The 27,987-nt window shown below is 40.7% G+C and overlaps 1 protein-coding gene across 1 annotated transcript in view; it reads right to left on the bottom strand.

The window, feature by feature from the left end:
• The window catches only part of LOC114654937 (polycomb group RING finger protein 3), a 333,228-nt gene that overhangs the window by 31,747 nt on the left and 273,494 nt on the right, over nt 1-27,987 (bottom strand). Inside the window, exon 8 of the mRNA XM_028805809.2 lies at nt 5,732-5,869. Within this exon, the coding sequence (XP_028661642.1) occupies nt 5,732-5,869 (138 nt within the window). The remainder of the gene's footprint in view (nt 1-5,731; nt 5,870-27,987) is intronic.

Genomic DNA, 27,987 nt, shown 5'->3' on the forward strand with positions numbered 1-27,987 from the left:
TGCATGACACAATGTTAAAACCAAAGTACCTTTGCAAGTCAGGTTTAACTTGAGAAAAATGCCTACATGTCTACCTACATGACATCAAATATTTTGATTTATTAATATTGCCGAGACTGCAGAGCAGGCAAAGGCCCTGTCATATTACACTACTTTAAGTCGCAGACTTCATGTAAATAAACATAGCGGGTCTGACGTAGTCTTGGGCACTCCCGTGATTGCAGGTCATGTTGTCAGACATATCCAGTGACTTTGGCGGGCCATGTCTGATATCATTTTAAGATGTGGGAGTGGGTGTAAGGGAAACACTTGCTATATGAATCTGTAAAGTGCTTGAAACTGACTGCCTGTTTAACTAGGTCATCCTGAATCATCCATACCCAACACAACACTACAGAGATGACAGCATACAATAATAATAAAAATAATAATTCCTTACATTTATTAAGTACTTTTCTCACTACTTAAAGCACCACTTCATCCAACACTAATGTACAGCACCCACCTGGTTGATGCGACGGCAGCCATTCTTGTGCCAGTACACTCAGCACATGTGAGCTATTAGGTGGTGCAGTGATGACAGAGAGAGCCAGTTGGAGGCAGGGGATGATTAGGGGCCAGAATGACAAGGCCATGGAGGGCAACTTAGCCAGGATATTTGAATACACCCTGCTCTTTATGAAGGATGCCCAGGGATCTTTTATGACCAAAGAGAGTAAGGACCTCAGTTTTACATCTCATCTGAAGGATGGCATCAGGTTTACAGTACAGTCTACCCGTCACTGCATTGGGGTATTGAGATCCACATTCAGACCACAGGGTAAGCGCCCCCTGCTGGCCTCACCAACACCTCTTCCAGCAACAACCTAAGCTTTTCCTAGGTGGTCTTCCATCCAAATACTGCCTGGACCCCAACATGCTTAGCTATGTATGTGAATGTGGTATGACTGCATACAACATTTCAACTTTACTTTATTCTCTGATGATAATAATTTACATCTAAGAAATTCTATTTAAAGACCCAAATATTTGTCAAAGACATTTAACCTGTTTAATATTTTTTTGGGACCTTTAAAGAATATTATGTCAAAGGGGTGTTTTAAAGATCATACCATTTATCTATTCTCTGAATGGGCAGACTGAAGCGCCTTATCAGCAGCTTATATAAATGAACCTAACTTATAAAAGATGCTACTCTGTTAAGAAAAGGCAGTCTTGCCATGCTGCGCTGAACAACAGCTTGATGTAATAAAGGGCAGCCATCTTGGATTCATCTGAAATGGACACTCACAACTTCATTTACAAGGTGTTTTCCATAACAGTGGGTTTGTGGGTATGTGAGAATATCTATATTACTAAACGAAGGTTGTATATATGCATGGATGCCAGACGCCAGAAGCAAGCCGTGCCGAAAGTGCACGTGCACAGCACCACAGCGCCCCAGCAAGCCGTGCAGAAAGCACACGCGCGCAGCGCCACAGAGTCAAACCCAGCGGCTTCCCAGAATGGATGGATGGATGGATGGATGGATGGATGGATGGATGGATGGATGGATGGATGGATGGATGGATGGATGGATGGATGGATAGATAGATAGATAGATAGATAGATAGATAGATAAACTTTATTAACCCAATGGGAAATTCACATTTTCCAGCAGCAGCATACTGATACAATAAATAATATTAAAGAATGATAATAATGCAGATGAAAAAAAGACAATAACTTTGTATAATGTTAAATGTTAACGTTTACCCCCCTGGGTGGAATTGAAGAGTCGCATAGTTTGGGGGAGGAACGATCTCCTCAATCTGTCAGTGGAGCAGGACAGTGACAGCAGTCTGTCGCTGAAGCTGCTCTTCTGTCTGGAGATGATACTATTTAGTGGATGCAGTGGATTCTCCATAATTGATAGGAGCCTGCTGAGCGCCCTTCGCTCTGCCACAGATGTTAAACTGTCCAGCTCCATGCCAACAATAGAGTCTGCCTTCCTCACCAGTTTGTCCAGGCGTGAGGCGTCTTTCCTCTTAATGCTGCCTCCCCAGCACACCACCGCGTAGAAGAGGGCGCTCGCCACAACTGTCTGATAGAACATCTGCAGCATCTTATTGCAGATGTTGAAGGATGCCAGCCTTCTAAGGAAGTATAGTCGGCTCTGTCCTTTCTTGCACAGCGCATCAGTATTGGTAGGTGGCACCCAAACAACACAACACAACGTGTAAACTAAACTTAAGGTAAAGACGTGCATGCCAGGTTGTATATACAGTATGCACAGATGCCAGAGGCCAGAAGCAAGCCGTGCACAATACAACCGCCGCCCGAACGCGAATGCGCACACCACCGCATACACAACCTTCGTTTAGTAATGTAGATCTCCAAGCCCAGATCCGCTGCCATGGTCACTTTAGCACGCAAATCCGACGCCGTCAGCAAACGACTTCTAGCTAACGACACAGCCATAGAAAAACAAAAATGAGACTGCATGGATAAAAACAAAGAACAAAGGTGTCTACAACGCGCTTCTGAAAGACCAGAACCAAAGGAGTCACGGCTCCAAATATATTTATTTAATTAAATGAAAACTTTCCCAGGACGCACCCACCCTCCATGATTTTTCATCCCTCCAAAGATCGGAGGGAACAGAAAGTGACTGCCATTCTTGGATTTGTACTGGTACAGTATAATACAGCTACAAGAATAAGGAACACAAGTGTTTTGAACCTCACAAAAAGAAGAGAGGCTTATCCCTCTGATGTCTCATGTTTTATATACCACAGGGAAAAAAGAGTCTAAAACTGAGGCTGTACTCTCCACACCTAGGAAGCATCTGAACAGCACTGACTCTTTTCAGGCAACACATTAATGGCTTTCAGAAAAAGGGGAAGAGCTTGCAATACTTTTGAAATGTGAAACCATGATGGAAAGATGTCACTGAGTCATGTAATTTGTCATGCCCTGCATTTTTAAGCTGTGTAATCTAACAACCTTGGAAAACAAGATCAGGAATCCAGTCTTTGAGTCTGACACCCCGTCTGGCTAGAAGTGGCCTGATAGAGGAAGTTAATAGCTGTGCATAGCTTTCAATGCTGACTAAACCTCCTGCTGCTTTGTCAAAGAGAAGACAAAACAGGATAAATTGTTACGGTTGTAAACATTAAAGATATAGAATGGGTCTGAATCTCATGACCCTAAATTGTATTACACCATTTGAAAATATAAGGTTGTATGCCTCAGAGTTACAGTGTGTGGACTGAAGCTAAGCAAAAAGTTTAGCAGGCACTGAGAGTCAAGGTGCATATTGTCCATCCAAGCAGCCATGTTTGTTTTGCCTGACAAAAACTAAAGGTCCTCACCATCACTAGTATGATGTCACTCAGTGTGTTATCACTGGTTTAGTCGACTAGATTACTGTAACGCACTCCTCTCAGGACCACCCAAAAAAGACATCAATCGACTGCAACGAGTGCAGAATGCGGCTGCCAGAATCTTTTCATCTGACCATGAAAAGAAAATCTGAGCACATCACACCAGTTCTGAAATCACTACATTGGTTATCTGTGCCATTAAGAACTGACTTTAACCCTTAAACTGCCACATACTGGGGGGGGGGGGGGGGGGGGGTGGTTAGTGCACCCCTGGACACCAAATACTTTTTTGCTGTACTTTTTAAGTAAACATCACAATTCACCAACAAAAAGAAGTAAAATTTGAATGGAACACATTTTTGTCATGCAAAGAGCATCACTGCTCATTTTACACACTGCCAATGAACTGTAAAAACTATTTTTAAAAAAAACTACTGCAACAATATGTACAAAGTGCAACTGACAGCATTGATGAAATTCAGTAAATCACCAAGCCAACTGCGCTTGAACTGGCCACACACAAGCACGCAGAGGCCAATGCTGATGCTTGCAGGCTAGTCTAGTGCAGCGGCTCAATCCCAGGGCCAGTGATGCTGCAGTACTGTAGGGGGTGGCAGTGGACATGAGCTGGCTGCTCAACAAACGTACTGTACTGACTGATCAGCTCCGGCGTGCTGGCAAATTGCACTGGGAACCGACTATAGCCAGTTCCAGCGGTTTAAGAGTTAAAATACTGCGTATGGTTTACAAAGCTTTCAATCATCTCACTCCATCCTATATTTCAGAATGCCTCTCACCTTAAATTTCAAATCGTACCCTAAAATCTTCAAATGAGTGTTTGCTTAGAATTCCAAGAGGTAAACTTAAAAGAAGTGGCCTTCTGCTGTTATGTACCTAAAATACTGGAATAGCTTATCAGGCTCACCAGGCTAATATGGTGGAGCACTTTAAAAAACTGCTAAAAACCCATTATTTTAATATGGCTTTATGTAGCTTCATTTTAGTGTAACCCTAATATTCTGTATATGCATTTAATTTTTTTATCATGGCCCCTACTTTCTCCGCTGTTCTTTTTCCAGTTTTCTGTGGTGGTGATCTGCACCACCACCTGATCAGGGCACCATGCAGTCCCTTACCATTGATGGATTGAAGGCCAGAGGTCCAGATGACTATCATCATCCAATTCTTCCACATGAAGCCTGAAAACCATGAAGACTGATTGAGATCATTAATGTAAGTTAGAATGCCCAGTGGGGGCTGGGTGGTCTCGTGACCTCAGAACCCCTGCAGATTTGTTTTTTTTTTTTTTTTCTCCAGCCCTCTGAAGTTGTTTTGTTTTTTCTGTCCTCCCTGGCCATCGGGCTTTACTTTATTGCTATTTTTTATATATTTCTTTTTTCTTTCCTCATCTTGTAAAGCACTTTGAGCTAGATCATGTTTGAAAATGTGTTATAGAAATAAATTTTGGTGTTGTTGAGCAATTTACCTCGGAAGTCAGATGTCACAGCCGGGAATGATGTCACACCGAAGTTGACCACGTTCCAGTAAAACATTCAGAAAACCAATATGGACATGTCCAGTAAAACCTTTCTTGTGCTTGTTTCATTGGAATAAAAGGCAGATGATAACGCACTACATGTTATTTTGCACATGTAAACACCATAGCAGCATGTCCACCGATACAACTTTGGACAGTACTGTGTGTATGAGACTCAAATAGGCAGAAGTGCTAATAAACAGTATAATACGTCAGCATGCCACTTCAAACAGAACGCAGCATCAGAACCCAAGTGAAGGTAAAGTGTTGGTTTCAACGTGTTCCATCAGTCACGCCTTTCATAGGTTGTTGTATTATGTATTGATGCCACCTGATGCATGCTTAGAATGTCCTATGTAGAGTCTAATGCACCACTGCATTAGCATAACTACATGCATTTTGAGGAGTTCCTATGGCTACATGAACTACATGCACACACCTTCTTGCACGTTTACTTATGTACTCTTGACAGTATTGCTGTTTAGTGACTAAATTAACTTAGTTAAATGTTTCATGTCATTGAACATAAAGATATTAATTTCAAGTAATACATGTTCGCCTGCTCTGCTTTTATAGAAACTAAAAGAAAATCTGTACACTCCAGCTAGGGGGAAAAAAAATGGAATCATTTACAGAGGCAAGTTTCAGAGATGTGGAAGATGGAAAAGCTTTCTTGGATCAGGGGTAACAGCATCCCACAGTCACGATTCAGATTTCTTTTCAGTTACTGCCAAAAAGAAAATGAGCAGCAAGCTTATAATCTCATCTCAAACACAGCTGTTAAGGGTCCATGTGGCCAGTTTTTGTTTTTTTGGCGTAGTTGCTTTACCTCATTAAAAGATGCCAAGTTGAGCTTCTTGGCGATGAACTTCTTCAAGTGTAGAACTGTGGCCTGCGCCGAGCAGCGGATCCATTTCCTTTTCAGTCCTCGCAGCTTACTACTATTGCATTCCAAGCAGATGCTTACCTTCAGGAGAAAGCAAACACACAGACAGGATGGGTTAATCACAGTTCCAGCAGTCCTCATTATACATTCCACTGGCAGGTTTACTTTAATCTAGCAACTAACATGAGGCACTGACAGCAAAGCTTCTTGACATAATCTATACTGAACACCTCTCCTGCTCTCTTTTTTTTTTCCTGGCACAGTTTTTATTTTACATACCGCTGTCAGGCTTCTCTCTGTCCTTTGTTTATGCGCTCACCCACATGCATCTCTACACACCTGCCACCGTGCTCATTGGAAATTCAACACGAACAGTGCAAAATCTCAGCTTCTTTTATCAGCAAAAGCACAGCTTTCCAGTCTGAGACTTTCTCAAAAAGAAGTTTCACAGCACAGCAGTCCATCAAACTGGATCCTCCATCCCCTTAACTGTTTTAAAGATTTTTATCTTCTTCTCTCAAGATAAAGATCAATGGTGCCTGCTCCTTTCTTTCTAACGCCCAGCACACTTGCAAACCTGTCCTAATTTGGCAATTCTTCCCTTTCTAATGTCTCCTTCGTTTCATGTTCTAATTTATAGGACCTTCTTCCACACTGCAGTGCGACCACCTGCTCTCTGGTTGCTAAATTTCTCACGTTTTGCTATACTGATGCTACAACCTTTTGCTGCACACATACACACACTCTACCAAATGTTCCTGAACTCTGACGACAGAAAACAAATTATCACGGTACTGCATGCTCTTTCAAATCCATGTTTCTAGTCGAACTTTCTAGGCCAAAGCACACAGAGATGCCTTGTTACTTCTCAGCTTACTTAGCAACAAAATGAGAACCATTTGTTTGAATCTTTCCAGGCTGAATTCCATTCCCACTACAGCATGCAGATGATTCTTGTTCACATTGACAACATGTGAGTAAATCTTTTATTGTCATAGCAACATCAGTTGCATGACATTTTGAAGAAATCACCTAACAAAATGTCAAAGTGTTGTGAATGACTGTTACCTTACCTCTGACGTTAGCTACCCATTAATTTACTGGTCATGACATGCAGGACACACTGCAAGGTGCTACTCTTTGGATGGACTTCTACCCCTCCAGCCACTTTGTCGTTGGTAGCTAATCTTTGTGAACTTGACCCTCAGTAAGTGCCTCCATTTTGTACCTATGCTACTGTACAAGAGCAAAAGCCGAGGGTGCTTCGAAAAATTATGTCAAAAATAATTATTTTTTTGTTAATCAAACATCCTTGAAAGTTCAGTAAACAGGAAAAAATTTGGTGTGGTTATGCCTTGCCATTAAAAAAGCAGCAATGCTGTTTGGTCCACTTGCATGTACTTTCTGAAGGTCCTCTTGGAGAACTTTCCAGATTGGCTCAATGATGTGGAGATCAGGGCTCTGTGGGGGGGCTAGGTCATCTAGTGTAGGATTCGTTGTTCTTGTTTTTATGATTTTATTTCTGCATTTGTGGGATCAATGGAGTTGGGACCAATCAGACGTGGTTCTGAGGGTATTTCATGATGGATAGGAATTTGTGGGCCATTAGTTTTGATCAAATTAACAACTCCGTTTGCATAAAATGCAAACTCCGCAGGAAGTCTGGACCATACTTCATTGTTGCCTCCTGACACTCATTCATGAATGTTCTCTAGCCTTTCGTCTGACAAGCTTACTTCTATCAGAGCCAAAAATTTCACATTTTGACTCATCAGCCCAGGGCACCTGCTGCTATTTTTCTGCACCCTAGTTCTTGTGTTTTCATATGTAATTGAATCGTCTGGCTTTAGTTCCACCTTAAAGGAATTAATTTTTGGTTGCAGCCCTTCCAAGGAGACCACTTTTGTTAAGACAGTAAAAGGGTGTGAATTAGGGTCCAAGTGGTTTCTGCCAGTTCTGTGCTGATAGTAGAGCCGGTCATCTTCCACATTTGAAAGGATGTAAACTTGATTTATTTCTTGTTTGCTGCACTCAGTTTCCATGGCCCACCACTACATTTCCAGTTCTCATCTTTACCCATTTCACTGTCCTGCTGCAGAAGAGCTTGGACAGCACATCTGGAAACACCTCTCTACTTAGCACAGACCTTGATTTGGCAGGGTGACCACCTTGTGTCTTGTCAAAAGGCTCACTTTTGTTGTAGCGAAAGATCTGCATGCTACTCTGCCACATCTACCACAACCTCACCTTTATACGCATAGTTGTCCCTTGCCCAGTTTCTTCCACTCTACACAGCTGTTTGTGTCACCTTAACCCAGCACTGGACTTTATGCCTACGAAGATCTCATGCTTTTTTAACTGGAAAGTGGTCTGTTACTGTATTAGTTCAAACATATTATTATATAATTCCAAATGTTTAGGAAAATATTTTTTTTTGTCTAAAATGCCTAAGACATTTACACAGTACTATATATCAAAAACCTTGGACACCCTCAAGGCCACACCAACAAATGCCTCTGCAGGATTTCCTAATCAATAACCACTATAACTCCATATAGATATATTTGTAGTCATTAACCTCAAATAACCTCTGATAGGCTTCTCTGTATAACATTCTCCCTGTCCGGAGATCTACCTCCTTTACTTCCAATACATCCATTCCCCATCATCAACACACCCTGTTACACTGGTAGCACACTGCCATGTGTCAAGACTTGTGATCCACCCTCTGCATGACACTGTAGAAGGCTCCAGCAAACTAAACACAGCTGCACAAATACACCACATCATCATGTCCTACTGATTCTAAATTGTGACTCTTTCATGGTAAGGATATATATGTGGATAAATTTGTTGGTTCCCTAAGAGCTCACTGAAAAAGTGCTGTACGCCCCCTGAGAAGTGATGAAATGAAAAGCAATGGTCCCCTGTATACCTTTGATATGTCATAGAGTAGTAAAGCAAAGCGAGTGTGAAAACAGATCAAGTATTGCTTATTCTACAAAGATCTCCTAAAATGGCCCGGACACATTTGTTGGTCCTCTTCAAAAATGTCCATGGCATTTTTATTTCTGTTACTATTTGAAATAGTCTGTTGAATCCAAAGTCTCATTTGTATTGAATACGGAATAAACAATGATAGGTGCAAATGACTTTTGTCAGTTTCATGTTATTTCACAGATAATTGGAGGTCCTTCTTTTTCCGTGGATGGGTACCCACAAATTTGTCCACATCTGTGTATAGTCATTAACCCAAGTACTTTTACTTTATAAAACTTAGAAGCTGCAATGCTATTCACAGCAACAGCAGCTACAACAATAGACTGGATCCAGACCCTTAATGGGAATACTGTGCTCAAAGTTTGAACGCATTTATACAGCACTGGCTTGGAGGCAGGAAACAACTCAGAGTGAGGAGCCATTGCAGGAAAGTACACAACCATCCACACGTTCAAACACTGGGCCAATTAATTGTGTAAACATGGCGGGGAACACAGACTCCATTCAAAGATATTCTAGCTGAAAATGAGTAATAGTTCAAGTGTGGTAAAAATAGAACAGTAACTGTGTTTATCACATTTTACAATTTAAATGAAGCAAATAAACCTAAATAAGAAAGAACACTTTGAAAGAATAGTAAGATCTAGCTTAGTTAGCATGGGAAAGACAGCTTTAGGTAAGCAAAAAAGAATTCCAACCTTCCAACTTTTTATTGTAAGGATTGTGGAGGCAATACCAACCATACAAGACCTGGGGCTTCATGCATAACACAGTGCGAAGAATTCACACTATAACATGGCGTATGGACAAAAGCGGAAATGTGCTTATGCACAAAAGAATCCAGATGCATAAATCTGTGCGAATGGCAACTTCCACATTCTTTCGCTATATAAATCCCGGTCAGCATGAAAAGCAATGCACGTGCCTGCTGTCCCGCCCTGTCTCCTCCCAGAATTACGCCGCTTTGAATATGCAAATCAATATAAATAGCCCTTAAGCTCAGCGTTCTGTGAAAAGGCAATGGCAAAAGCACGGGGGGGAAACAAAAGAATTTCAGTAAATACCAAGTGGAGGCAAGGAAAAACATACTATTTGTTGGTTTATACAGTGATATAAACAACAAAAGGACTGACTGACATCGAGTGACATAGCGTGTCGGAGAAACTCGAAAGCTCAAGTTCACAAAGTCGCACAGTGCCCGAAATAAAAAAAGTTGTCAGATATCAAAGTCGCTGTGAAAAGGCGAGTCGTAGCCCACCGTCTGAGTGTCATATGAAAGCTTATTAGGGTACAGAGGAAAAAAAAATAGGCAAACAGTGGGGAAAAAAGCACAAAATGTCAACTTTAATCTCGAAATTTCCACTTTAATCACGTAGTTTGTCATTAAAGTAGAACGTCATAAAGTTAATCTTAAAACCGTTCAAATTACTATTTCTCAAACCCCATCGTAACTAAAGTAGCATGTTAAATGTTTTGTTTTGTATGTGTTCTTCTATGTGCTCTGTGTGTGTGAATCACTACATGCTTCTTAAACGGGCTTTCTCTTCCTCCAACAGGACACAGAATCCATTACATTCGTGATATTACAGCTCTCCGAATAATTAAAATACTGAGATGTATACTTGATATCTTATTCATGATGATAGGAGTTAAGGCATTTTATTAAACATGGGAACACGGTGGCGCAGTGATTATTCATGCCTCACGCAGGATGCTTGCTGCGCAGTGCACGACCTTCGATGAAATAATTTATTGCAACAGTGCTGTCTCTTTCAACGGGAGCAGCTGAAAGGAGAAGAAGAAGGTGCAGTGAGAATAACAACGTTAAAGCAGCTATGGTATTTAGAATAGTTTGACCATTCTGTGGACAATTACATTGTTCCAGGTTAATTACAATCAGATGCATTAAACTAATAAACAATATGCGGTTAATTTCTGTGTATTTATAAAGCCGCGTCAGGAATGTGGATCTAAAAAAGAAATGGAAACCACACTGGAACAGTAGCACTGCTTTGACGCTGGGTGCCGCCAGTCTGCAAAACAGAGCGGAGAACTTGCGTACGCCAGGGTATGAGCTATTGCACAAATGTGCGTGGCTTTACGCCAAGTTTAGGTTTTATACATCGCGATATGAATGTGGAAACATTTGTACACAACATTTTTGTGCATATGCACCATTTATACATGAGGCCCCAGGTCAGTCAGTCGTAACCACAGTTTCTAATTCTGCTTGTTGACTACCAGGAGCACCTAAGTGAGCTGAGAGAGATAACCCCTCTAGAGCAGGGGTTCTCAAGCTTAGTGCTGGGGACCCTTTGTGGCTGCAGGTTTTTGTTCCAACCAGATTAACAATCTATGATAATAACTGATCTCATTTAATTTAATTATCTTATTCTACATTCTGAATAGCACAATAGTATGATTTTTACAGTTATAAAATAACTAGCCGTCGACCGTGGCTCCGTCCACGTAGTAGTGAAACAGGACAAACTTTAAAAATCAAAAAAAAAAAAATGTAATTCTGGCCAAGAAGAAGGTAGGTACGCTCCAACATCAAACGTCGGCACTGTATCTGATCGTGTTCAGCTCTGACGGCCGTGATATCTCCGGCAATCAGCAGCTACCCTTTAATGCACACGTCGCTCTGATCTCTCTCAAAAACGTCAAATGTTACTCCTTACAAATCTGCAGATGATGTTTGTTGAATAAACAGGTATCGCTAGCTAAGTAGAGGCAAGGTACACTCCAACACGTGGCGAGACGTAGAGTGATCCAAACGGAGTCTGACATGTGAGTGAGGAGGGCCCTGCCCTCGGCCCACAGCGCCTCTCTTGTATTCACGCAAGTAAATCGGTACCACTAGAAAATTCAAGCAAACTATAGAAAGAAAAATCTAAATCCTTTGAACAGTTCTCTTGTGAAAAGCGGACAGACATACAGGTTGGATTATATACAAGGGGGTACCCAAAAATAACCGGAAATATTTTTAAAACGTGTTTAATTTAATTTTCTGCACAAACTACAATTAGTCTCCTTCAAAGTACTCTCCATTGGCGGAAATACACTTATCTAATCGTTTGTTCCATTGTTCGAAACATTTTTTAAATTCTTCTGAAGTAATGCCCATTAATGCTCTGGTCGTTTCTTGTTTTACCTCTTCGACGTCAGCAAAACGCCTTCCTTTCAAGTCTTTTTTCATCCGAGGGAACAAAAAGAAATCACACAGAGCTAAATCCGGTGAGTAGGGTGGGTGGTTCAGGGTTGTCATACCGTTTCTTGCCAAAAATTGGCGAATTCTGAGAGCAGTGTGAGATGGAGCGTTGTCATGATGAAAGAACCAATCGCCCGACTCCCACAAATCAGGGCGTTTCCTTCTCACACTGTTGCGCAACCTACTTTTACAAAAAAATTCACTGAACACAAGCACAACCTTCCAGACTGATGGCACTTGGCAGCCTGACTTGTGAGGAGTGTAACTAGATTGCCCTAGCGGCCCAACCACGTACTACAAGTACCAACCTAACAACAACAAAATTCCGGTTATTTTTGGGTCCCCCCCCTCATGTGTATATATATATATATATATATATATATATACACAAACAGTTAGGTCCATAAATATTTGGACAGAGACAAATTTTTTCTAATTTTGGTTCTGTACATTACCACAATGAATTTTAAATGAAACAACTCAGATGCAGTTGAAGTGCAGACTTACAGCTTCAATTCAGTGGGGTGAACAACACGATTGCATAAAAATGTGAGGCAACTAAAGCATTTTTTGAACACAATCCCTTCATTTCAGGGGCTCAAAAGTAATTGGACAATTGACTCAAAGGCTATTTCATGGGCAGGTGTGGGCAAGTCCGTCGTTATGTCATTATCAATTAAGCAGATAAAAGGCCTGGAGTTGATTTGAGGTGTGGTGCTTGCATGTGGAAGATTTTGCTGTGAACAGACAACATGCGGTCAAAGGAGCTCTCCATGCAGGTGAAAGAAGACATCCTTAAGCTGCGAAAACAGAAAAAAACCATCCGAGAAATTGCTACAATATTACGAGTGGCAAAATGTACAATTTGGTACATCCTGAGAAAGAGAGCAAGCACTGGTGAACTCAGCAACGCAAAAAGACCTGGATGTCCACGGAAGACAACAGTGGTGGATGATCGCAGAATCATTTCCATGGTGAAGAGAAACCCCTTCACAACAGCCAACCAAGTGAACAACACTCTCCAGGGGGTAGGCGTATCGATATCCAAGTCTACCATAAAGAGAAGACTGCATGAAAGTAAATACAGAGGGTGCACTGCAAGGTACAAGCCACTCATAAGCCTCAAGAATACAAAGGCTAGATTGGACTTTGCTAAAGAACATCTAAAAAAGCCAGCACAGTTCTGGAAAAACATTCTTTGCACAGATGAAACCAAGATCAACCTCTACCAGAATGATGGCAAGAAAAAAGTATGGAGAAGGCGTGGAATAGCTCATTATCCAAAGCATACCACATCATCTGTAAAACATGGTGGAGGCAGTGTGATGGCTTGGGCGTGCATGGCTGCCAGTGGCACTGGGACACTAGTGTTTATTGATGATGTGACACAGGACAGAAGCAGCCGAATGAATTCTGAGGTGTTCAGAGACATACTGTCTGCTCAAATCCAGCTAAATGTAGTCAAATTGATTGGGCGGCGTTTCATGATACAGACGGACAATGACCCAAAACATTCAGCCATAGCAACCCAGGAGTCTATTAAAGCAAAGAAGTGGAAAATTCTTGAATGGCCAAGTCAGTCACCTGATCTTAACCCAACTGGGCATGCATTTCACTTGTTGAAGACTAAACTTCAGACAGAAAGGCCCACAAACAAATAGCAACTGAAAGCCGCTGCAGTAAAGGCCTGGCAGAGCATTAAAAAGGAGGAAACCCAGCATCTGGTGATGTCCATGAGTTCAAGACTTCAGGCTGCTTTAGTTGCCTCACATTTTTATGCAATCATTTTGTTCACCCCACTGAATTAAAGCTGAAAGTCTGCACTTCAACTGCATCTGAGTTGTTTCATTTAAAATTCATTGTGGTAATGTACAGAACCAAAATTAGAAAAAAGTTGTCTCTGTTCAAATATTTATGGACCTAACTGTATATACATATATACACACACATAGATATAGATAGAGATAGATAGTAGTTCTATAAGAAGTAGTTCCTTTTTTTCAATATTTTGAAATGCTTAACTCATTTTTTTTTCAGTATTTTGACCCTTTTCTGTGTAGTTTGCTTCTTTCACGGCATCCTAATAATGACAATTAAAAAGAAGCAGAGCAGCCAGCTGCCAAATCAATACTGAATGATGAAAGGCTGTAACTACTTTTGGCATCAGGTGCACTAATTAGCAAATAATAGATTAAATAGTCAGAAAACCTGGAAAAGAACAATGAAAATCAGGATGAAAATATTGCTAAAAAGTTAAAATACATTTCTGATATAACTGCTTAGTACAGGTTAATAAAAATTCACCAAACGTTAAGTTTTTGTAATTTTTACAATGATTCCAAAATACAGAAACTGGATAATAACAGATTACTTCATTAGGCTTAAAAAGATTGGTTGGAACAAAACCTGCAGCCACAGTGGGTCCCAGATTGAGAACCACTCAAGAGCACCTGCCACGTGTCTTCTCCCATTAGACTAAGTTTGATTCATCTTCAGTAGGTTGCACAATGGGGGTAGCATTTAAACCACAACTCCCAACCTGCTACAGTGGCTCCTTTTGAATTTGAGAAGCAGCAGATCTGATGTAAATAACCCGAGGAAACTGACACAAGAATCTCATTTTGACCACCTGTAATCAAACTGTGTTGCCAGTACATAAGATCAGCACATTAAAAGCTTCAATGAAGGACATGGATTCCTCTTTAGAAGCTCAGTCTGACACAACTTTTTGAAAACTGTGGTTGCTACACAGACTCATTACCCAGTCATCCCCTAACCTCAATCTTAAACAAAACCCGGAACTTCTTCACCTGGAGCAGCAGACTCCACTCTTCCATTCGGACAGCATACCATTCTTTTCAGGAGGTGTTATACTGAAATGCATTATCTTCAGCTGAAAACCATTTCCGTGCATATTGTAAATTACAGTCTGCTAAGGCCAAGATGTTAATGTTATCCATTAAAATCAAAACTACAACCTTTACACACTAAAAACTCAGCTTTGCCTTGATCTCCTGTCTGGGAAAATCAGGAAGAGGAGATGAGTTGCACTCTTTGGCAGATTCCTACACCCATATTAAAGTGACTCAGATTAAAGCCAAGCAAATGAACTCGGCTGTGCTAGATTCCACAAGAAAAACTAATCTTTGAAAATAGTAATGCATAACCAAAGGTGTAAATTTCAAGTGACCCTCAAATTTGCCATATAGGAAAGGGAGGAATGTTTGGAATGTAAAGAGAAAATTATGAACATAAAACAAAGCAAGTGAATAAGAAATGCAGCATGGATAAATAAACATACAGAAAATATTCTGAGATGAATGCCATAGCCCACTCAAACCTGTAATTTAACCTGTCTTCAGAAGGTGTGTGTATGTACAGTATATGACTGCATATGCATTCACACTTTCACATCTCCTTTTTAATTGCACTATTCTGCACCTTTGTATAAAGTTCTTTTGATTTATTTTATTTGAAAGTGACATTGTGTTATGTTATGAGCAGTGCCAACTCTACCAAGTCAAATTTCTGTACATTAAATAGTGGCAAATAAAAGTAATTTTGAAAAATATCAGGAGTGGTCAATAATTGTTGTTTTCATTATTGAACTGTGAACACACCACTCTCAAGAAACCATACACAAGCTAGAGTCTGGTTAATTCTCTTGACATTTGCATGTCAGACTATTGTCAGGATTTACCTGTGAGAAATCTTTATAACACACTGCATTGGCAATCCTGGTGGAAGAACACCATGGTCAAATATTATATTGCATTCATTTCTTTTTATCACACATTCCTGCTTTAATTACAAGTCAAGTGCATCAATGGTGGCATTGGCAGTAAATCTGTGTTGCTACTCCCGTGGATGTACACAAATAACTGCATTACTGATGTGTTACAGATAGTAATTAGCACATCAATACAGAAGTGATTTCCAGCTTTCTTTTCTTGCTCACTTGTGGATCTTCAATGGAAAACTCTTTCTACTCCCCACAAGGCAAGTCGTTTCAACAACCTTGCCCACTCATACATATAATTTTGACCAAAACTTCAACACGCCTCAGCAAACACTGCACCAACATTAATCTTTTGACTAGTGTGTTGACAGTGTTAGATCTTATAATGCTCGACAAGTTTTATTGTAGTTCAGCCACCAGGATGTTTTAATTGTGAAATCTAACCTTGCAGGTGGCGCAGTGGTAGCACTGCTGATTTGCAGTAAGGAGATTGTGTATTCACCTTCCGGGTCCTCCCTGCGTGGAGAACGCTTTGAGTAGTGAGAAAAGCACTATATAAATGCAAAGAATTAATTATTAACCTGGGACAGTCATGTTTTGTTCACGTGCTATCACACAGATGATAAATAGGAGTTTCCGACTCCATATGAGATACAAATCTGACAATTTGGAGGTACACAAAGTCACCCAAATTCTCCAAGTTGTGATGTAACGCTGACCGTTCAAAATGTTATTTGTACTGCTTTGCATGCGTGGCTGTAGACCATTTTCTGGGCTTGTCCAAGATATGCAATACCGCTCCAGGTCGAGAGGGGGCACTGATGCTAACCACCTCCTCTCTTGTTCCCTCCACAGCACAGAGAAGACAACCGGTGAGGGCAACTGACTCCGCCCCTTCCAGTCTCTGAGCTATAAATCCCACTGCTGCCAGAAGTCATTCGGCAATCTTGTTTGAACTGTTATTCCTGTTGGTGTGCTTAGTGGCCCTAACTTTCGTTGAGTTCTCCCATCGATTTTTGGTTGAAAATAAACAGGGATGACTAGGTTGGCACCCAATATTTCCCAGTGTGCAACTCCTTCCACGACCACAGTATTAAATAAAAAAATATAAGCTGGTTACCCAAAAATGCAATTTGATTTTTTTGTGGATAAACTGTATTTGGAGCAAAAGTGATACACATTTAACATGTTTGGTCTACTCTTTAGTTTCATGAAATAATATATTTGACTTTCAATTGCTTTTTTTCCCTCTTTTTTTATTAACAGATCAAGTAACAAATAAGCTGTAACCTTGCATTTCTCCAAACAGTCTAACCGTAAATGTATGCAAATGCACTGAAGTGGGAGGGTGAAATGTCAAAACCAGTAGCTCCGAAAAACTCCCATAGCACCTGAAAGGTACATTACAATAACAAATGGGCTTCAATTCATAGTTCAATATGGAGATCCACTCCAGTTTTGCGAAAATGCAGTGGATTCTGTAAGTATTCAGACATTTTGCAATGTTACAGCCCTGTGCTAAAACCATTTAAATTAATTTTTTCCCCCAAATCAAGCAACACTTGATACCTCAGAATGACAAAGTGAGAACAGGATTATATAATTTTTCTCAAATTTACCAAAAATAAAACATGGAAATATTATACTGACACAAGTATTCAGATCCTTTTCCTCAGTACTCAGTTGTAGCACCTTTGGATGTGATGACAGGCTGAAGTCTTCTTGGGTGTGACATGACAACCTTCACACACCCCGATTTGGGGATTTTCTGCCATTCTTCTCTGCAGACTCTCTGAAACTCTGTCAGGCTGGATGGAGACCGTGAGCAGACAGCTATTTTCACGTCTCCCCAGAGATGTTCTACTGGGTTCATATCCAGGCTATGGCTGGGGAACTTAAGTCCATTCCCAGAACTGTACCAAGCCATTCCTGAGTTGTCCTTGCTTTGTGCTTTAGATTATTGTCCTGTTGGACAGTGAACATTCAGCCCAGTTTGAAGTCCAGAGTGCTCTGGGGCTGGTTTTCATTAAGGATATCTCCATGTTTTGTTCTGTTCAGCTTTCCCTTAACTCTCTGTCTAATCTCCCAGTCCCTGTCGCTCAATAGCACCCTCACAGCATGATGAAGCCGTCACCTTGCTTCATCATTACAGTTGTATAGCACAGTTGATGAGTGGTGCCTGGTTTCCTCCGGATGCGACGCTAATCTTAGTTTCATCTAACAAGAGAATCTCGTTTCTCACATTGTCCTTTGCAAATTCCAACTTTTTAAAATTTTTAATGAAGACAGGCTTTCATGTGGCCACTCTGTTATAAAGCCCTGAATAGTGGATGCTGAAGTGATGGCTGTCCTTCGGGAAATATTTCCCATCTCCACACAGCTTCTTTGGAGCTCAGCCACAGTGACCTTCAAGGTTCTTGGTCACCTCTCTTTCCATGGCCCTTCTCCCATGATTGCTCAGCTTTGCCAAGAAGGCCTGCTCTATCACGAGTTGTGGTTGTTCCGGCAAGAATTATGAAGGTTACCTGTGCTATTAGATTGTGGCAACCAGGTCAGAATTTTTCTTTCTCTTTAATTTTCTTGCTTTATAGTAATTCTGGTGTGTGGTCAGACCAAAGTGTGTGTGTCTGTATATTTATTTACCTATCTATAGACTTGTCTATTTATTTCTTTAAAGAGCTTCTGTAAAAAGCCAAATTTCCCACTGGGGACAAATACAGATTGTTCCTTCTTTCTTTAGTGCCTTTCATATCTATCTATCTATCTATCTATCATGCCTTACCTATCTATTGATTGATTGTAGTACGGCATTCTCAGTCCTTCTGTCCTGGCAGCATATGGCATAAAGCAAGAACCAGCTCTAGACTGACCACCTCAGGGTCAACCCACATAGGACCAGTTTAGAGTCATCAGTTAACCTTACTTTCATGTGTTTGGTAATGTGGGAGGAAAATCCAGAAAGACACAAGTAGAACATACAAACCACATATGGAAAGCAACATTTACTCTTGGCATGGTCCCACCATCTTTGGTTTTCATTTACAGTAATCCCTCCTCCATCGCGGGGGTTGCGTTCCAGAGCCACCCGCGAAATAAGAAAATCCGCGAAGTAGAAACCATATGTTTATATGGTTATTTTTATATTGTCATGCTTGGCCCCCCTGCTCAATCCCCCTACGTCAGGATCAGAGAAAGTCAGCGCAAGAGAAAGAGAAATGTAAGCTGGGTAGCTTCTCAGCCATCTGCCAATAGCGTCCCTTGTATGAAATCAACTGGGCAAACCAACTGAGGAAGCATGTACCAGAAATTAAAAGACCCATTGTCCGCAGAAACCCGTGAAGCAGCGAAAAATCCGCGATATATATTTAAATATGCTTACATATAAAATCCGCGATGGAGTGAAGCCACGAAAGGCGAAGCGCGATATAGCGAGGGATTACTGTATGTTCAAAATTAATATTAAAGGAAATGGTGGTGGAATTACAGAAAATGGAGTGCTTGGCACCAAGTGTCATGTCCCAGGTTCAAGTACAAGTTTACTGGGATGTGTAACTGGGATGTGGAACATAGGAAAGTTGTTATAAATAAAATGTGTTATTATTAATTAGATTTTGCTATAGAACTTGTTTTGTGGATCACATATTATAAAAAATAAATACTTTATATACCTTTTTCTAGACTGAATACCACTGAAAGGCATTTAACAAGATCATGGCTATGTTACAGTTGTTTGCATATATTTTATACCCTTCAAGTCCAAGTAGGTTAATTGACATGCTCAGCCAACATTCATCTGACTTGCAGTCGAACTGCTTAACCACTAGACCACACGGCCTAACTAAGTAATACCACAAAGCAGCATGGATTTTAAGAGTCCCAGCATATTATAAACACTAAGCTGTTAAAGGTATGAGTAAGACTAAGATACTCTCTGTGACAATGTGATATATTGACTGGGCTGCTTTATAAATAAAAGGAAAAATATGTAGGAATAGAAGCTGCACTCAAGAGCCTCTATGCCCGGTCACTGTTTAGGGAGTGGATGTAGAGGTGGTGCACTGCTGCAAGTACTTGGGAGTCCTCATCAATGACAGGTTGGACTGGTCTTGGAACACATAGGAACTATATGAGAAAGGGCAGAGCAGGCTCTTTTTCTTTAGGAGACTGCATTCCTTTAATGTGGGTAGTGACATCCTTCACATCTTCTACAACTCTGTGATGGTCAGTGCGATTTTCTACACTGTGGTGTGCTGAACTAGCAACATCACTTCAAGAGAGGCCCACCGAATCAACAAGCTAATTAAAAGAGCAGGCTCAATTATGGGATGCTCTCTGGACCCCCTGGAGTTAGTAAAGGGAGGAGAGAATTAAAACAAATCTGAGTTCCATTATGAACAATGCTGCACATCCTCTCTATGACACACTGACACTGAAGACTTTCAGCCAACAACTTTTTCAATGAATTTATGTAATTAAATAGCTTCTGTAAAAAGCCAAATTTCCCCCTCTATCTATCTATCATACAGTGCCTTTCATACCTATGTATGTATCTAAAGTATTATACAGTACCTTTCCAGTCTGTCTGTCTGTCTATCTATCTATCATACAGTGCCTTTCATACCTATGTACTGTATGTATCTATTATACAGTGCCTTTCCAGTCTGTCTGTCTGTCTATCTATCTGTGCCTTTCATACCTATGTATCTACTGTATTATACAGTGCTTTTCCAGTCTGTATGTCTGTATATCTATCTATCCATCATACAGTGCCTTTCACGTCTATCTATTATATAGTGTCTCTCACATCTATCTTTCTAACTATGGGAGCTTCTATAGACAGGTATGTGTCTTTCCTAATTGTGTCAAATCAATTGAATTGACAACAGGTGAACTACAAACAAGGTTTAGAAACATTTCAAAGATGGTCAAAAGAATGGAATGTACCTGAGCCAAATTGCCATGGTCATAGCAAATGGTCTGAATATTTGTATGCATGTGATGTTTCAGTTTTTTTACATTTTTAATAATTTGGGAAACATTTCTTAAATCATGTCTTTACTTTGTCAGTCTGGGTCATCATTGAGTGTTGCCTGATGTAAATTTAAATGATTTCAGCCCATGGCTGCGGTACAGCAAAATGTGAAAAGATGAAGGGGTCTGGATACTTTTTGGATGCACTGTACATCCCCATCTTACCCAGAAAGAGTGACACCAAATTGTAGGTACGGCACACTATAGTTATGCTGGGTCAGAAGGGGACACCAAAGCACTTTGACATATGCCTTTCAGAGAATATTTGATGCAAAGCAGATATTGGCCCCTGAAATATACACTGAGTCACAGGGGTAGGGTGTACTATGAAGGGATGTGCCTGAATGACAAACACAAAGGCAGACCAGAATGGTTTATATGCTACCTGCTCTAAATCCCAATTACTACCAATGCTCTTCAAATCTTTTTTCCACCAAAAAAATCTGAATACAGCATCCCACCCTGCCTGATAGTGTGCCAAAATATTTTAAGATTACTATCAATGATATGTTGCCAGTATTGGATGAGCAGGCAGTCACATCTTGTGTCTTTTTTTTTTTTAAGCTCCTTGTGTTTCAGATCTCAGCATGGAGCTTGTACTTGGGGGGGGAAAAATCTAAAATGATACAGAGCAGAGATCTCAAAGGTTAGTCTCTTTACTAGAAAAGCATACGTTGCACATTTTGTATTTGGTGTGAGATCCAAGGGTCTAATTCATTACACGCTGACAGAAGTAATTAAACAAAGAAAACTATCCTGTCATTGATGGTGGAGGATGGCAAGTTACAAAGTGCAGGATCAAAAGATGCAAAAGCTCAGGGAAAAAAAAGGTGCAGTTTTTAATCAGACAGGAAAATGGAAGAAGCCTGAGATGTCAAGACACCAGCAAATAAATTTAACTAGACATACCCTGAAGCATGTTTCAGTCTTAGTTGTCTGATATCACCCCTATGAAATCTGTGGATGAAAGAAAGTGTGGCATTCTGTGAGGCTATAAGATGACAGCTAACAATCAAACAAATCAATACGTGCAAATGGCAGTCAGCTCTTTAACCCTGTCCACTTGCAATCCACCAACATCTATACACTCAGCAATGCATTAAATTAAATTAGATTCTATTAGATAAACTTTATTAATCACATGGGGAAACGTAAAAAACAAGGATACAGACTCACAGGACCAATAATACAGCCAATCAATCAACCGATAAAAAGTACAGCGGGTGGAAGCATTAAATTGCCTGATAGCAACGGGCAGAAAAGAACCCTAGATGCAAGTCTTAGCACACTGTGGTGGAATGTGCCAGTGGCTAAAAGTGCTCCAAGAGAGAACCTCCTGGAGGGGATGGAGGGTATTTTTCATGATGGCATCCAATTTTGCCACCATCATCCTTTCCACAAAAGCTTCCAGTGTGTCCTGGGTTTGCCCTGTGATGGAATGGTATTAGGCAGAGGAGGAGCATTGTCAGGTCTACATCAGATATATCGCTTGGAGTTCTGAAAAATGAGTTAAATTTTTGTCTCATCAGACCAGAGAAACTTTCTCCTCGTATTCTCAGAGTCCTTTAAATGCCATATGGCAAACTCCAAGCAGGCTGTCATTTGCCTTTTAGTCAAAAGTGGCTTACATTTGATTGATTGGAATGCTACTGAGATCGTTGTCCTTTAGTTTAAACCCTAAATTTCCAAACCTTTCTGAAAAGTCCAGCAGAGTGCATGTAACCTCAGACTGGGGTGACGGTTCACCTTTTTAACACAACAATGACCCAAACAATACAGCCAGGACAATGCAGGAGTGGCTTCAGGACAAGTCTCCGGCTGTCACTAAGCGGTCCAGCCAAAGCCCAAATTTAAACCTCATTTATCTGTGGAGAGACCTGAAAATGTCAGTTAACCAATCAATTTAACAGAGCTTGAAAAGATCTGCCAGGGAGAATGGGATAAACTACCCAAATCCAGGTGTGCAAAGCTCGTGAAGACATACCCAGGAAGACTCAAAGCTGTATTTGGTGCGAAAGGGGCTCCTACCAAGGACTGAATTAAGGGTCTGAATACTTTATGTAATGAGAGATTTCAGCTTCTGTAAATAGATCACTGTCCTTCTGACAGGTTCTCCCAAAGTAGCAGAGGACTTCTGAGGCTCTGTTAGAGGGAGTTTTTGGCCACTTCCCTGACCAAGGTCCTTATTGCTTTGTTAGTCAGTATGGCTTGACAATCAAACATTTTCCATTTCACAATTATTGGTGCCACTGAGCTCCTAGGAACACTCAAAGCTTTACAAATGGTTTGACTCCCCTTGTCCTGATCTGTGCCTCTCCACAATTTGCTCACGGAGATCTTCTGATAATTTCTTGGACTTCATGGCTTGGTTTTGTCCTGACATGTGAATTGTGGACCTTATATCCATGGCTCTGTGCCTTTCTAAATGAAGCCTAGTCAGTTCAGTCGGGCACAGGTAGACTCTAACCAAGTTCAAGGCACATCTCAAGGCAAATAAAAAGAAAAAGGGGATGCACCTGAACACAATTTGGAGTGCTACAACAAAGGGTCTGCACACCTCAACCTGAACACAATTTGGAGTGCTACAACAAAGGATCTGCACACCTCATATGAATGAGAAATTTCAGTTTTTGATTTTTAATAAACATGCAAACCTTTCTGAGCTGAGCTACCTTTTCATCTACCAAATACTGAATTATGTGTATGAATACTTACTGTATATTAATGTGAGATTTCAGTATGAATAAATATATTTGCAAACCTTCATGAAAACATGTTTTCTGTTTGTCATTATGGGTTATTAAGTGCAGATTGATGGGCAAAAATAGCACATTTATCCATTTAAAATTAAATCTACAACATAATAAAGTGTGCAGAAAGTGAAGGGGTCTGGATGCTTTCTGAATTTTGCTGTATACAATAAAGACAGAGAGGTTTGATATCCTGGGTATAACATTAATTTGCATCCAGCCCTCCATGTAGGCCCTCCAACCTGCATGGAAAATCTGGCGGGGTTGGTGGCAGGATTGAAAAAACCTCACACTGGTTCCGTTCCATCTGAACTAGTGTGGTGCTGAGGTGTCACCCGTTGGATGGATACACTCAGGTCCTAATCTGGGATCCTGAGTTGGTTGGTCATGTGGTGGGTGCGGCAGTGCTCTGTATCAGCGCCTGCTCCTAACCTTTACAATAAAAATATAACTTATTTCATTTAATTAATAAAAAAGCTCAGCTAAACATTTTAGCCTGAACTTTTTTTTCTGAACAATACTAACATATTTTCTCCATTCATTCTGCTATGAAGTATTTAATAACTCCAATCTTCCTGTTTAAAGCAGAGGGATTTTAACATTGGGAAGGCAAGTGTAAATTGTTAATTTCCGCAGCAAACCACATGTACTAATAGTCCACCATTGACTGCATAACAGCTAAGAAAGACGTGCAGGTTATAATGCCAGCGGGTTTGTGTAAATCACACACACAGAATCAGGTGTCGATACTTTAATTAACGAAAACACTCTCTGTGCTCCTCTCCATCCTAAATATAACAATGCCAACTGGGAACATAGAAGTGGAGAATAAAAGCAGCAAAAAAAGAGAAAATTGGCAGTGGAGAGTTTTAACACACTCAAAACTGCAGAATGAAAAAAAGTAACTGTGAATGGTAGAATGTTCAGGTGGAAATTGCAAAGGAGATGGCAACTGTGCTGTCCTTTCTTTGTACTCAAATGTTAAAGATGTCTGTAAGTGTAATTTGCTGGCTCCTTTAGGCAAATCTGACCACAAGCTGACTCATCTTATTCAGAGCTACAAGCCTGTTATTAGACGACTACCTGTTACCAGCAGAACAGTGAGGAAGAGGAGCCTGAAGGCTGAAAGACTGCTTCCAAGTGACAGACTGGGAAATGATGTGCGAGTCAAATAGGGATGACATTGAGGGACTCTGTCTCTACATCACAGACTATATTAACTTCTATGTTGACACAGTGGTACCCACAAAGAGTGTGTTGCTTTCCAAACAGCAAGCCATGGATTACTAAGGAGCTAAAATGTCTCTGGAATGAGAAAAAGAGGAGTATTCAAATCCAGTGCCACAGAGACTCTGAAAGATGTACAGTGTGCGCTAAAGAAAAAGCTGAGTGAAGGAAAAGAAGCTTACAAAGCTAAAACAGGAAACAAACTCACTTGAGAATATGAAGAAGGATGTCTGGAATGGACTGGGTATAATTACGGGACTCAAGAAATCCAGGGCTCAGGTGCTAGAAGGGGATGTGGTCAAAGCTAACGCCCTGAACCAATTTTTTTTAATAGATACTCCCTCACACTGTGACCTTCTTCTAATAACCAGTCTCCCCACATCATCCATACTACATCAACAACTCCTACCACGCCAAATGGAATAGCCCGTGACAACTTCAACTCTGACCGTCAGTGTGGACTGTGCATAACTGAAGACAAAGTAAGGAGAAAATTACGCACAAAGTTACATACAAGAAAAGCTGCGGGACCAGATGGAGTTAGCCCTCGAGTTCTTAAGGCTGTGCTGACCAACTTTGTGGTGACCTCTGCCACCTCTTCAATCTGTCCCTAATGCTTCAGAAAGTGCAACTACTGCGGACAAAATCCTGCATTGTTCCTGTTCCAAAGAAGGCAGGCGCCTCTTCATCTAATGTCTACAGACCAGTGGCACTTACATCTCACATTATGAAGACCTCTGAGAACTGCTCCTGGACTATACGAGTCCTCTTTGTCCTGTACCCACTGCAGTTTGCCTGTTGGACAAAGATTGCAGTGGAGGATACGATTATCTATCTGCTCCACAAGGCTTATTCTCACCTGGACAGAGCTGGCAGCACTGTGAGGATGATGTTTTTTGATTTATCCAGTGCCTTCAATACCATCCAGCTATCCCTGCTAAGCTCAGACATATGCCGGTGGATGAGCCAATGGTGTCTTGGATAATGCATTATCTGTCAGGCAGATAGCAGGTTTTTTTTTTACATTCAAGGACTGTGTGAGCAACACAAGGAGAAGTCTCGTCTTCTTCTGTCATCACTCTGTATACTTCCGAATATAAATATAACACCAGGTCATGTCACTTGAAGAAATTTTCAGATGATTCTGCACTTGCCGGGTGTATTAATAAGAGGGATGACGCAGAGAAGAGGAGTCAGATGGAGAACTTTGTTTCTTGGTGCAAAGAAAACCAAGGGACTGGTTATTGAATTTCACCGCACCAAAGAGCCTCTGTGTGTGGGGAACTTTATAAGAAGTGGATGTAGCGGTGGTCCACTCCTACAAGTACTTGATGTTCCATAGTAATGACAATGACAGAACACAGAGAACTATAGAAGAAAGGACCGAACAGGATCTTTTTTCTTAGGAGAATGTGTTCCTTAATGAGGGTAGTGACATCCTTCACATCTTCTATAACTCTATGATGGCCAGTGAGATTTTCTACAATGTGGTGTGCTGGGCCAATGACATCACTTCAAGAGAGGCCCACCGAATTAACAAGCTAATTAAAAGGGCAGCCTCAATAATGAGACGCACTCTGGACCCCCTGGAGGTTGTAGAGGAAGACAGAATTAAAACAAAACTGAGTGCCATTATGAACAATGTTGCACACCCCCTCTCGGACAACGAATTATTCAGCAGAAGTGTGTCAAGAAACGCTGTGGGGGCTCCTTTACACCAACAGTAATATGTCTGCAAAGGCCTCACTGGGACTGGGACTGTCAAGTCAGAACTTGTCTTTCTTTTGAATTTTCTTGTTTTATAGCCATTCCGGTGTGTGTTCAGATCAAAGTGTGTGTGTGTGTTAATTCATTTATCTCTTTATTTATTTAAAGAGTTTCTGTAAAAAGCTAAATTTCCCCTGGGGACAAATACAGTTCCATCCATCTATCTATCTACTGTGTGAAGAAAAAGTACTAGGACATTAAACAGTCCATCGTTCATGACTGCAGACAGATGAAAAGACTCATAGGGAAAATTATATGTACTTGCTAATATACATTTAATTGTTAATATATAACACTAGCAAAATACCCGATAGTGTGGGTGGTTACCTACCAGGTAAACTATTTTCAAACCATTCTATGATCTGCTCTTCACAAACTGAGGGCACCGTGGCGGATGTTAGCAGATTGCTGGCCAACCACAAAGCGTTACCTGGTAGGTAACCACCCACACTATTAGATTGTGACACAGACTTCGAATGCCGTGAATGTAATTACCCCGATCTACATGCTGTCAAATAAACGAACCACACGCCGTGGCGCAACGTTAGGGGCATCGCCTCTGACGCTGACGTCCGAGGTTCGATTCCCGAGAGGGAGTGCAGTGGAGTGTGTACACCTGATGAGCCCAGAATGAGGGCGAAACACGTGTCGTGTACTCTTTGCATTTATTTGACAGTAAACTATTTTCAAACCATTCTATGATCTGCTCTTCACAAACTGAGGGCACCGTGGCGGATGTTAGCAGATTGCTGGCCAACCACAAAGCGTTACCTGGTAGGTAACCACCCACACTATCAGATTGTGACACAGACTTCGAATGCCGTGAATATATATATATATATATATATATATATATATATATATATACATATACAAATTTACATATCTACATATATAAATATAGACATACATATATACATACATACATACATTCACATATATATATATATATATATATATATATATATATATATATATATATATATATATATATATATATATATATATTTAATAGCAAAATACCCGCGCTTCGCAGCGGCGAAGTACTGCTTTAAAATTTTAAATAATAAACTGAGGGAAATTATACCAATAATTATTTGTTAAGGATCTCTTTGTATACCATGTTGTCAGTTCGCCCCTCCGGTTGTAATATGACCAAGTTGTGCGCTGAGCTTACTCTTGAGCATGCAACGTATACTTGGCCATGTGAAAAGCAAATCAAGAACAGCAAGACCGAGCCAGCTGCGGAGCTCAGCTTGGAGCGAAATGAAGTGAATGGGAGGGGAGATGATCACGTGACTCCAACACCCGCCTTAACTCTCCATCCCTCCACAAACACACAAACAGTCTCTCGGATCCCAACTCTCCTTTATATATATATATAGATAAATAGCAAAATACCCGCGCTTCGCAGCGGAGAAGTAGTGTGTTAAAGAGGTTATGAAAAAGAAAAGGAAACATTTTAAAAATAACG

Source organism: Erpetoichthys calabaricus, chromosome 7 (genome assembly GCF_900747795.2).
Source record: "Erpetoichthys calabaricus chromosome 7, fErpCal1.3, whole genome shotgun sequence".
NCBI lineage: Eukaryota > Metazoa > Chordata > Cladistia > Polypteriformes > Polypteridae > Erpetoichthys > Erpetoichthys calabaricus.